Source organism: Microtus ochrogaster, chromosome 18, assembly GCF_000317375.1.
Source record: "Microtus ochrogaster isolate Prairie Vole_2 chromosome 18, MicOch1.0, whole genome shotgun sequence".
Classification (NCBI taxonomy): Eukaryota; Metazoa; Chordata; class Mammalia; order Rodentia; family Cricetidae; genus Microtus; species Microtus ochrogaster.
This window is the reverse complement of record NC_022020.1, coordinates 13,301,934-13,315,482: the sequence shown is the minus strand read 5'-3', so window position 1 is coordinate 13,315,482 and position 13,549 is coordinate 13,301,934. Positions and strand designations below refer to the sequence as shown.

At 38.1% G+C, this 13,549-nt stretch overlaps 1 protein-coding gene across 5 annotated transcripts in view; it reads left to right on the top strand.

Moving 5' to 3' along the window:
• The window catches only part of Nol4 (nucleolar protein 4), a 363,650-nt gene that overhangs the window by 330,219 nt on the left and 19,882 nt on the right, over nucleotides 1-13,549 (top strand). For all 5 annotated transcript variants that reach the window (XM_026783520.1, XM_026783518.1, XM_026783519.1 and 2 more), the window contains one exon: nucleotides 4,768-4,948. In XM_026783520.1, coding sequence (XP_026639321.1) covers nucleotides 4,768-4,948 — 181 coding nt within the window. The remainder of the gene's footprint in view (nucleotides 1-4,767; nucleotides 4,949-13,549) is intronic.

Sequence of the window (13,549 nt, the reverse complement as noted above, 5' to 3'; positions counted from 1 at the left end):
GAAGAAAAACCTGTTGTTGGACCCTTAGAAGGAATCAATTAACTTTCAGTTAAAGAGAGAATTTGTCTGTGGAAGGTACTAAGTAAAAATGTCCTTATGTGTCTGAGGGTATTAGGACTTTGTCCATGTGGTCCATCAAGGAACCCTAAAACAACTACATACCTCAATATGACTCTGGCCAGTTTCTGGGTGGAACGGAGAAGTTCAAAGGACATGTCATGGCCTGACAGCTGATAGTTAAGTCCCTTCTCCAGCCCACCCCAATCTTGCCCTCCTTGGAAAAGTAAACGCCCATCCACTTATAAGCCCATTTTGCACATGAAATGTAAATGTATATTCAACTTGAAGGTAGGAGGGAGATATAAACAGATGGTGCCAGAGTCTAATAGTAAAGGTAAATGAAAATACTACTTTTTCCATTGAATATTTTTAATCAAAATATGTGTTTGTGAAAGAGAGAGAGGAGAGGAGAGGAGAGGAGAGGAGAGGAGAGATGAATTGTCTTGATCATTGCTTGTGGTCATTCAATTGTTGTTCCTTATTTTTATGTATTACACGTTTTGAAATATTTCTAATAAAAAAGAGGGTTAATCATTTTTCTTGTAGATTAACTAAATGTATTTCACTGTGTAGATATGCACCTTTGTAGCATGTTAATATGGCCCTCTTTTGAAAACAGCCTTCATAGGCACTCTGGGTGTACTGGTAGTTATGGAAGTGTTGAGCACTCACTATTAAAATATTAATTATTTGAAGATCATGACAAAGATAAAACATGACTCCAGGGCATCTGTACCTTTAATGTCACTAAAATATTCTCTCATTGAAAATGATTATTTCTCAAGACAAAAACAAGAATTAACTCTCATTAAATTTTGTCCAAAAGACATTGCAGAACATATTTTATTGGCAGATTTGTATGTTTTATTTCTCTAGGTCTAGTGGATTGCCAAAACACAAATAATGCAAATCTTTGTTTGAATGCAAATAATCCTAGAAAGTTGGCTTTGCTTATTAATGGAATTAATTTTATGCCTTCCCAGTACAGCTATAGCAGTTTGGAACAACAGTTAATAAAGAAAGAGTCAAAATTTTAAAATAGTACACTTAATAATACAAATTAATTCTATCTTACAAAGAAGGCATAAGGAAACAGTGCAAAAATAATGTCTCTTCTTTTACAAAACAAGAGCCTCTCTGGTAAGTGAATCTTCCTGTCTCAGGAGAGCAGTCACATTCCTAAAACTAGAAGCCCAGATTATTTACACCACATGAGTGGTAGAACTGAGGCTCACCTTCACAGGTACCCCAAAAACAGAGAACATCCTGGCGTCTTTGAGACTTCAATAGATATGTCTTTGCAGAAGGAATATATTAGAGCAGTCATTTCCATAACGCTTTGATGCAGTCACTTGGTAAGTTCAGAGTGAAATAAAGCTGTTGATCAGGCTACCAAGAAAGGATGTTGTGTAGCCCATGCTATTATCCTACAACTCATAACCTCACGGAGACTCTCAGATGGTTTCCATAGAGACCAGTTTAAGAATATAATACTTTTAGAGAAATTAGATGTATGCATGAAAATTAATGTGACTGTATTACTTGATTTTCATTTTTATAACAAAATCCCAAAGGTAATATAAGATTATTTACCTCACACATGGACAGGATGGCTTGCACTCAAGTGCATATGTTGCTTTGGGCATATGATAGGATTGCCTGAGTTCACAAAGAGTGAGAAAACAAGGCAAAATAAAGCCATTTACATCCTGAACCATATAACAAAAGAGTAGCCAGGGAAGGGAGACCATGATCCTTGGGAATTCAACAACCAACTTCTTCAGCATGCAAACATCTTAGACCCATCTATTGATCCTCTGGTGAGCTTTAATAAGCTCAAGCTCGGGACATATATGCCACATTTATGTTAGTATGGAAGAATTACTATGAACAGGTGGAGGATATATGGTCTGAACTTCTTGAGACCAGTGTATCAGACCTTATAGTATTTGATATTTTTTAATATTTGCATAGAATACTGATTGAATGTTTAAATTCTTAAGTGATTTTTAAAAATGTAAAATGATCAAAGTCCCCACTCACAAAATAAAAAAAAAAAGTTAGCATCACTCAGCCACTCAGTTTTGAATTTCAAGGAGTTTTTTTTTTTTTTAATTTGAGATTACGTATAGATAATCCTATGCCCATAAAGAGATGCTGGCACACCTACACAGGAAACCATTTCACACGAAGGACAGAAAGACTGATGAATCAAATATGAGATACACCAAGATCTTAATGATTTCAATCCCTCTGCCAAACCCAGTTTGCCCAGTGACAACTGCTTGTATGCTCCTAACATTGATTCATTGATGAGGCTTGTTCACAACATCACTGTTATTAGACAATTGCCTGAGTATATTTAAAAGTCTCAGTTATCAGAGGTGAGGCTCATGATCCCATATTCTTTTCTACAGACAGCCAGAGTCTGAAACCTACCTTCTCTGGGTGATTTTCCATTAGCAAAAATTAAAATTATTAAACTACAACTACCAGCTGAAGAGTCAGGAGAGTAGAGCTGTTGGCCTTGCTCTTTTCTTGACTTGACAGTTTCTTCCAAAAAATGCTATTCTAAGGTAATACACCCTCCCATGGGTTCTGTAGTTCAAATGGCAAGCTTTGAAGTTGCAACCCAACATTCTAATTGTATACCAATTTAGATCATCCATATTTTCATTAGAAAAATTTCAGAGAATCATTTTATTATTTTTAAAAATAGTCATACTTAGTAAATAGATTACAGCAAAATTGAAAATTCATGTTGTATAATATTTTTTCCATTTCTTCTCTCTTATTTTTTACTTTGAAAGTCAGTCAATAGTATTACAGTACCATTTAGATTGGGAAGTCATAAAGTTTCAATTCTCTCTTATAATCTTATTGGAAATAAAGATAAAAGTTGTAGACCATGTAGCCCTTACCTATGGCTGAGTGGAACGGATTCATTTGAGCTGAGTCCATTGCCCTGCACAAAAACAGAATCATGCCAAGTTTTCATCCTAGGAAAGACGAGCAACCAATATAATATAGCTCAGATAGAGAACAATGTTATTCCTCATTTCCCTTTTGTAGCACCTGAAAAAGATCTGACAGTTATATGATCTACTCAAGGTCTACTTTACTCCAATTTAAAGCCATGCAAAACACTCCTGATTATGAAAAAATCCACTCCTAATATTTAATAGAAATCAATTGATAGAAATATTCCTTGTTGAAAATGAAAGAAGTCTAGGGATATGGCGTAGTGGTGAAGACCTTGTCTTGATCACTGAAGATCATTCTTGATATGGAAGAGTGAAGAGAAGAATACATCAAAAGAAATATAAATAATACATGCAGAGCCAGGAGGTGGTGGTGCATGCCTTGAATCCCTCTACTCGGGAAGGAGAGGCAGGAGAATCTCTGTGAATTTGAGGCCAGCCTAATCTACAGAGTGAGTTCCAGGAAAGCCAAGGGTATACAGAAAAAATCCTGTCTCAAAAAAAAATCAAATAATAATAATAATGATGATGATAAGGCAAGTGAAATTAAACTATTCATAATGAATATATTTTAGACTTTATAAACTCATAAAGAGAAATTCAATATATTTGGTTATTTAAAATATACCATTTATTACAAAGTTAATTTCTTATTCCCTTACAACATTTTCAATGGGATAAAGGTAGTTTCATGGACATTGGTGAATGTGTATGCAGACATAAGAACGAAAAACGAAAGGACCCAGGTGTTTACTTAGATCTTTGTCAGGCTCCTGTAATGGTAGCAACAGGCCTAGTGTAGAGGTGGTACTCACTCAACAGGCCTAGGTAGTACTCACTCAACAGGCCTAGTGCAGAGGTAGTACTCAATAAAAATTGATGTTTTTCAACCATAAAATAAAAATGGAATAAGAGAAAAGGAAGAATCAGAGAAGGAAATAAGGAAAAAATGTAAGGCAGGAAGAGGAGAGGAAGTGAACAAGCAAAACAAAAGATCAGATTTTGTTGAATATGTATAATCTTCCACTGTAATCTTTCTGTGAATTTTCAGTCCTGCATGTGGCTTCAAGTTGTTTACTATTAATTAAAAGCCACCCTCTCTCCCAGTCACTTCCCCAGTATCAGGAGAGAAATTTTAAGCATAGATCTCAGATCCATGCTCCTACTTCTACATACAATGAAATCCTGTTCCCCCAGCCTGACTCCAGGCAGACTTGGGTACCACCATTGTCCCTCACCCATCTGTGCCTTTGACTTCTCAGTCATCTCCCATGCAGCATCTGCTCTATTACAGCCCACTCGTTCACTTAAGAACTGGCCCTGGGCCTCATCAGTTTATAGTATTGTGAGGGATTCCTTTTTTCAAGGGTGAATAGGATTCCACTGTGTGTGTGTGTCCCTTGTTTTCTCTGGCCAATCACTTGCCAGTGGTTCTTTAGGCGACTTCTACCCTCTTAGTGCTTGTTGCTTGAAGCATTCTCCATCATTTTTAATTCATTTGGAAACTGTCAGGTTTTCTGTCTATAGCCTGTCCACATTGTTGCCTGGCTCTTTATCATTATTATTATTACTATTAATATTTATTAAAGGTGAAAAATATGCACATGAACTTAATGTTCACTGTATGGACTTTTCTTACTTAGTGCAACTGTGTGTCTGGCATTGAGTGTGTGCAAGGTGAAGTATCACAGAAACGTCACAGTGATGGAATGCTGTTTCATTACAGGATGAAGCTACTCCCGCTGACAAACAGTGCAAGCCTGAGGCAGCCCAGGCCACCTACTCAACATCTAGTGTTCCAGGCTCACAGGAGGTATTGTACATCAATGGCAATGGGACCTACAGTTACCATAGTTACCGAGGGCTAGGAGGAGGACTGCTAAACCTGAATGACACTTCCAGTAGTGGTGAGTCTTCACAGCGGATTGCATTTTGCGCGTTCTTTTGGGGCTGGTTTATTTTCTAAACCTGAAAGAAGAAAATGGTTAGACTGTTATAAAGACTAGTCAGTGACAGGGGGTGAAAACAAGGCTATTTGAAACACAACATTCGTCTCTCTGCCTAGATACCTCTCTATATTGTCACAGCTTCTGTAAGCAGCAGCAGGATTGAACAGTTGAATGATTGCTGTTTGATATTGACAAAAAATTCAAGTAGAATAAGAGCAATTTTTCACAAGTAGCGATTCCCTCTGCCTCTGGTGTTATAAGGTACAGTTTGTCAAGAATGATTCAGTAGTTCATAGAGCCTTGTGATTTAAGAGAATTTAAAGCATTTGGAACTTTATGGAATGTGCACGATTTTACTAAAAACACATGGACTAAAACAACAAGCAGAAGCCACCATGCCTCCTCAGCTGTAGATTAGCAACAATGATGATCTCTCACCAGTGAGCGATGCCTCGAGCAGCTCGTGTTTGCTCATGCTTTCAGAATTCCTTGCATCTGTGTGTCACAGCATCTCTCAATGAATCAGAGATGAAAATGTTTGATATAGAAATAAGTAATTCTTGATTCCCTAATGACCTCTGGCAGTGGGCTTCTGGTTGGTGCAGAAAAGTTTCTGGAGTCCTTTTGCAGGCCAGATCTAGAAAGCCTGGGCTAAGTTTAGTTGAGTTTTGCCCGCCCCAGCCACATGATGTCAAGTGGAGATGTTCCAAACTGGAAAGTTATTAGTTATTTATACTAGAAAAGGTGAATAAGTCATTGATACATTCTTTAAAATTAAAAACATAATGTGCTTAGTTTAATATTGTGCAACTATTAAAACAGTTTGTACAATGATGGTTAGCAGTCACTAAAACAGGAGGGGGTAAACAGTTTGTACAATGATGGTTAGCATTCACCCAATCCTACTTCCGGTTCTCAGGCTGTGCACCCCTATCACAATGCCCCCCAAGCCATAGCAGGGAGTAGGAAGTCATGTTTTGAGCTGAGTCCTTAGTTGTGCCTTCTTCTTTGCATCCTTGCAGTCATGGTTCTCTTTGTTCCCCATTGTTCACTGCAAGGACAGGATCCTCTGATCAAGGCTGAGAGTTATCTTTTTCTGTGGATGCAAATGCTTTGCTTTGAGGTGTGACCTTGTGGATGGCTTGATATCTCTGCTTTTTTTTTTTATTCACAACATTGTTCTTGGTCTCTATTGATGTTCCTTGTTTGAAAGTTAATGTCATGAAATTCTAGTTATTTCTATAATATCTGCAAAAGAAAATGCTAACTTGGAATCCCTTGGTAGTAGTAATGAAATAAAAAGAAGTGAACCAAACAAAACTTCAGTATGTAATGACATGTGAAACTAAAATAAACTGAGATGGTTTTATTACTACACAACAAGAATCATTTATCTATGCTCCATAAATGGCTAAATTGTGTTATGGGACAATACAACGGGAAAATATGAAGCCTCTTGCTATTAGTTAATTAAGAACCTCAAGACATGGATGACAGAGAAGCAGCCCACTGTGCTCCCGGACTTCACAAGTTCTGTCCTATATTATGATATTTGTCTGAATTAAGAGGCTGTTATTAAAAATACAGAGAGATCCTCATGGGAGAACTGTATTGTATACAAAGACCAAGAAGGAAACCTCACAGCATTTCAGAAGGATGTTGCTGTAGCTGTTGTTGCTGTTTTGAGACAAGACCAGTCAGGTAGTTGAACTTTACTGTAGAATTGTAACAGTAAAGTTTTTCTTACATTTCATCTGATTCTCAAAAGAGAACACATTGTCTTTCAAATAAAAACAAAGAAAAGTAAAACAAAACTAGAGTCAAGTCTGGACAGATGATGTAACCAGTGAATTTTCCTATGTGTGTTTTTTTAACTGCTGTTGGAAGAAATTGCATTGTTTCACTCTCCTGCCTCAGATCAAGCCTCCTGAGTTTCTTTCACCTGATGCTTCCTCTCTAACGTGAATTGTTGCTCACCCTTTAAATCTATGACTTAGAACTCCTAGGTGTAGTCGTATACCCTCAGAAAACTCTTGAATTTCTCCTAATATATATAGATCACACAGTGAATGTGTGTGCGCGCACACACACACACACACACACACACACACACACACACACAATCACCTTGGTGTCCATCCCTCAGTCATTATTTGTGTTCAAATGCCACATCAGAATTCTAGAGAAGAAGCCAAGCATGCAGCTGCATAAGTGGTAGGAATGCAGCTTTCACAAATTGATAGTTTGAGTGCAGATATGACAATATTATATTGAGAACTTTGTTTGATACTTGTCTCTTCTCCTTCCCCATAAAAACCTTCAATTTTATATAATAATAGAGACGGGAAGGAGCTAGAGGATCCCTTGACAGCAACCTCTCCCTATCAGGATCTCTCTGACTTTTTAATAACAATATTCCCATTGGCCTGTGGTATCAGCGTGAAGGGCAGACCTCATGAAGTCTGGGAGCAGAGTGGCTTGGGAAGAGCCCTTCATTTCTCTTACTTCTTTGCCACCAGTGTCTTACACCTCCATTTTTATGTGGCATAGCTTCCTCCATCTTAGCTTCTTGAAGGCTATGAAATAAGAGGCAGCCATAGGCAATTAGGGGGCTAGCTTATGATAAAATCATGTAGCTATGGGACAGTTTGGCTCATACATTCCTTAACTTTTGTATGATGAGATAAAGGACACTTAAGAAGACTTAAGAAGACCACAAAAAATAATTTCCAAGCCCTGAAGAGTGCCTGTGTGCTGTTGAGAAAGCACATCATGAGATTAACCTACTGGTTGATTGTAGTTTGGTTTTGTTTTATTTTTCACTCTTTGAGGGTCTGGCATCCAGTTCCCAAATAATGACTTATTCTTCCTTATGAATGCCTGGCCTTAGCTGGGTTCATTTACAGCCAGTTTTCTAACTTAAATTAACCTGTTTCTCTTTAACTACATTTTGTCTCTGGGATTTTTGCCTTTCTTTCCTTTTTACTCCGCGGCTGGCTGTGTGACTGGCCCACGGTGTCCTCCTCTCTTCCTTTTCGCATTTCTTTTTCCTCCTGAGTCTAGATTTCTTTCTGTGTATCCTCTCTTCTGATTTATCCCTTTCCCGCCTAGCTATTGGCCATTCAGCTCTTTATTAGACCAACCAGGTGTTTTAGGCAAGCAAAGTAACATAGCTTTATAGAGTTAAACAAAGTAACATAAAAGAATGCGGCACACTTTTACTTCATTAAACAAATATTCCACGTTATAAATTAATGTAACATTAATGTAACTAATAAATTAATGTAACATTAATGTAACTAATATTCTGCCACAGTTAATCTACTATGGTTTGTAACACTTTGCAAATTAGATAACTCTCTTTGAGCTGTGGCTTTGGACTGAGTTTTAGTTCAACTTAACAGCTAAAACATAGGAAGGCCCTGTTTACACTGACACAAAAGAAAATCACTCAAGTGTAGAAGGACTTTGGCACCCATTGACGGTGGTAGCCAGGGGAATGAATAACTGTAATAGAAAGGGACTCAAAATAGGTTTTCATTCTCCAAGAATCTAGAATTCCTTTAACACTAGCATTGTTTACTCCTGTCTTGGTTTTGTTCAGTTTTATTTCAAATGCAGAGAGACTGTTAAGTTGACTGGATACACAATTTCATTTATCTTGGGACTTGCCCCATAAATTCTGTGAATATAATTATTCTGACTTACAGAAGACCCAGTTTCAATTCCCAACACCCACATCAGGCAGCTCCCAACCACCTGTCATTTCAGCTCCTGGTGACCCAGTTCCTTCTTCCAAAATCTGTGGAAATAGCCCTTGCAATAGAAATAATGAAACCATTATATTTTAAGGCAGGCATTGTCTTGTTGAAATGTCAAAAACATTTTTAATTCTATCTTACTCTACTGCTTAACTCATTGGACACTTTTGTTACATTTTTCCCTAAAAAAATGTGTACTCTGAGAAAACAGAGCCTTCGTCTTGTCCATGATTACATTCCTTTGAGTAAAGTCTGTAACATATTAAGTACCTAATCATTGGGTTGATTGGATTAATATTATTAAATAGAGTTTTGAAGTCAAAACAAAGAGGTACAAAGACAATAATTTATGTATTTTGGATGCTAGGGGACGATGGTTTATATAATGCAAAAACAAAGGCTGGAGCTGCAAGGCTGCGGTAGAGCATGTGCTTACCACACATGATTCCCTGCGTTTGATCCAGCACAGAAACCAGCAAAAAACAAAATAACGATTAAGAAGAAAGCAAACCAGAAAAGAGGAAGATTTCAGTTGGTTCATCCATGTGTAGGTCTACAGTGGCTTTAGTAGAGGTTTATAAACTCCTGTTTCATTTTTAATATAATAGCAATTTGGAAATCTGGCCTACATTGGCGACTTCCTAGCAAGAGAAGAATATTTCTGTGACCATTGCCAGAGTGCCCTTCAAATCTTCTGCTAGCCAGCCCACCATTTGTTTAGAGCTGGCAAGCGCCTGCACCCAACAATCCAAATTTTCAAATTGGAGTATTATCAAATTGACAGCAGCTATAATTTGTACAAAGAGTGTATTCAAATTAACCAAATGAAAGGAGCAAGAAGTAGCCAGTCATCCTGTCATTATCCTTTCCATTGACATGGGACATTCTGTCAGGAAGATCACATCACACCATCCACAGAAGGCAATTGCGACTAGCAGCACTTACCCATTGGACCCCTAAAGTCTCAATTATGTGCAAAAGGCATCATTGTCTTTTGGCTGTTTCCTCTCAACACACTCCATGGGGAGTACTCTTTCCAATCTGTTCTTTAACTCTGATATAAAGCAGGCTGATATACAGACCAAAATCTAACAAGACCAAGTTGTGGTAATAATGAGCCATAATAACATGTGTATGGTTATTCCTAGTCTGCCTGAATCCCTGCATCAATTATCCTCCTTGTTTTGTTGTGACATGAATAGATGGGATTTCTACTTTAAGGGTCTTTTTGACCAATGCCTGTCACTAAGTATAGGGCAGGTACGGCTTGGTCATAGGTGTACCTAGAGGTTATCACAGTAGTCATATGAGCCTGAAGCCTCATTTCTTATGTGGAGCTTTTAAGTCTAGCTCCTTAACCCCTCAGTTATCATAGGTGTTCTTAGGGGAAATAGTCAAAGGAGCCCTTCCATTCACCTACCCCTTTCACAGGTCGCTTACAGTTTTCCTTCAGCCCAGTAAAGCAAGCTCTCCCTACCATGTTGTAGCAGTTGATAGGTAGTTGATAAGTTCTCACTGACTGCACCAACTGTCAAATGTAAGATGATTTCATCCTATAATTTTCTGGATTTTATGGACATGTTTGAATACCCTGATGATTATAATTTTGAAACATCCATGGTCTTGATACTTAGGACAGAACATTCTCATCACCTCGTGTCCTCAGCCTTCTCTATTTCCTGCCTCTCAAGCATTTGCTATTTTTATATGGTTTTTTTACTCATTTTGTTCATGATGCAATTTCCCTTCCCCCTTCCTCCCTCTGTCTCTGGAAGTGTTTTGTTCTGCACACTGCTCAAGGTAAAACTCATTAGTGGCTACCTTTTCTTCTGTAAATATCTGCATCCTCATCCTTCTTTCTGAGCTACAGATTTTATATCTAACTTTTAACCAGCCAGAATAATCTAGCTATCCCAAAAGACCTTAAGCTAATAAAGGAAAAATGACTTCTTCCTCCCTATGTGTTCCATAGGACACTGCCTGTCTTGGAGCTGAGCTGATCTTGGGTACCTCTAACTTCCCCTGCACCTGACTCATGTCATCCTTTTGCTATTTATTTCCCCATCACTTCCCAGTTGAGTTCTCCTCTTGCATGTTCCCATATGCACCATGAAGATTTCCTGTGTCTTCACCCATTTGTTATGCATATTTTTCACAGAGAATAAGCATACTTTGGAGACACAGAAGATGGCTTGTTCCTAACTTCCTTATGATCAGTGTCAGCTAATATTTGGGCTCAGTGAATACTAAATGGATACATAGATCACGGATGCCTATGCAAAAACATTTTCCCAGTGAAACATTGTGCCTCCTTGGACATCTTGACTAATTCAAGTTAAGCACTGGAGTGATAGAAGATGCGGATATTTTTCTTGTTCTTTTCGTGTGTGTGTGTGTGTGTGTGTGTGTGTGTGTGTGTGTGTGTCTGTTTTATGTGTGTTGTTATGCGTTAGTGCATGTGTGCATGTCTGCAGATGAGCATGTGCACATGAAGAACTCAGGACAGTCTAGGGTGACTTCTTTAGGTTCAGTATTATTTTTGTGTTCTTGTGATAAAACACCATGACAGAGGCAACTGATAGAAAAAGGTTTTGTTTGAACTTGTGGTTCCAGGGGGATAAGAGTTTTTTAACATTGAGATGGGGAAGCATGGCAAACAGACAGACATGATAGCAGAACTGCTAAAGAACATCTTCCATCTACAAGCAGGAAACAGTGAATGGTGCGTAGCTTTTGAAACACCAAATTGTCCCCAGTAACATACTGCTTGCAGCAAGACTATGCCAACTAAACTTACACAATAGTGCCACCATCTGAGTATGAAGAATTCAAATGCCCAAGAATATGTGGACATCTCATTCAAACAACCACTGACTTTATCCAGCTTTTATTTGAATCCGAGTTCTCATACTGGTCTACAACTCAACAAGTAGCAAGTAAGCTGAGCTTGGTGATCAGTGAACCCCAGGAATTTAGCTGTATAGGATATTGAAGATCTGGGATTACATATACACTTGACCACACTTGGTGTTTCCCAGGTGAGTTCTGAGGAATCTAGGTCAGAACCTCCATGCTATAAGGCAAGCATTTTGCTAAGTGAGTCATACTACCTGCTCTGAAGTTATCTTCTTAATGATAAACCTCTTTTTCTTAATACCAAGAAGAGTACAACATTAAAGGAAGAGAAAGGTTTCATTTCAAATATTTCACAGCAATATTTTGAAATGCATCAATTCTACCTTAAAATATACTTGGCTTTTAAGCCTATAATTTAGGAAAATTGATTGCTCTATCCATCCAGGAGCTTGGGAAGTGCTCACGTGGCTTTATCTTCTACTCTTAATAAATTGTAATGGCTTGACAGTCACGTGAGAGGAAGCAATGCTGACACACAGGGAGGGGTCTTCACCTCTTGCCACATATCAGCTGGATGCCCTGCTGTGTGAGAATCACATGGAATCTGTCACAAAAGTTCTATAGATAACAATTTTACAGAGTAGTGTTGCTACTTATTCACAGAAGCTGCATAATCCTCTCTTCAGGACACTGGCAGGTTCTTTACATATGGAAAGATATTCAAGATAGCATATTATGGGGAAAAGGTGACTTATGTAATCAAATTAGAATCCATGTAGTTGGGAGCCTGCAGTTACTCTAACTCTGTGGACTTCTTGTTAAAATGCAAAGAGTTTTCAAAGCAGAGCAAAATTTTATTTTATATTTTAAAGCAGGGGAGGTGAGTAATGGGTAAACATGAGATCTAAGTTAGAAGACCCAACATTCATGTAAAAAGCCAGAATACCTGTATTCTCAACACTAGGGAAGCAGAGATAACAGAATTCCTGGAGCTAGCTAGTCAGAAACAGTGAGCTCCAAGTTCAATGAGAGACTGTCTCAAAGAAGTAGGTAAAGAATGACAAAGAAAGATACTTAAGGTTGAGTATCTTCATGCCTCTGATGCATGAAGACACTTGTTGAGACATATCTGCATACATATATATACAAACAAAACCAATGCATTATATTAGATTTTTTCCACTAACTGATTCAACTTGTTGCACTTGTATTTATACACACATGTGTATATACACATGCACTCACACAAGTACATACACACATAAATTTTATTTATTTATTTATTGTATATATGGATGTTTGGTCTGCATGTGTATCTGCATACCACAAGGGTATCTGGTGCCAATGGTGGTCAGAAGTGAATTGTCTGAGACTAGAGTTACAGATGGTTCTGAGTCACCAATGGGGACCAAATCATGGTCCCTTGGAAAAGTAGCTAGTGCTCTTAACTACTGAGCCACCTCTTCAGCTTCCCATTTTTATACTATTTTTTTTTTTTTGGTTTTGGTTCTTTGAGATAGTCTGTATCGACACCGCCTGCAGGCACTGATCTTTCTTGATCGTTCTGTCTCCCAAGCACCAATACATGGGTGTATGCATCCTCCCCAGTCAACTGTCTACAGTTAGTAAGCTCATGTCTCTAGTACAGTGGTTGATTCTCAGCCTTCCTAACGTTGCAAACCTTTAATACACTTCCTTATGTTGTGGTGACCCCAACCATAAAATCATTTTATTTTTCTTGCTATATCATAACTGTAATTTTGCTACTGTTATAAATCTAATGTAGTGGGCCAGTGGTGAGACACTCCTTTAATCCCAGCATTTGGGAGGCAAAGGCAGGTGAATCCATGAGAGTTCAAGGCCAGCCTGGTCTACAAGAGCTAGTTCCAGGACTGACTCGAAAGCTACAGAGAAACCCTGTCTTGAATAATAATAATAATAA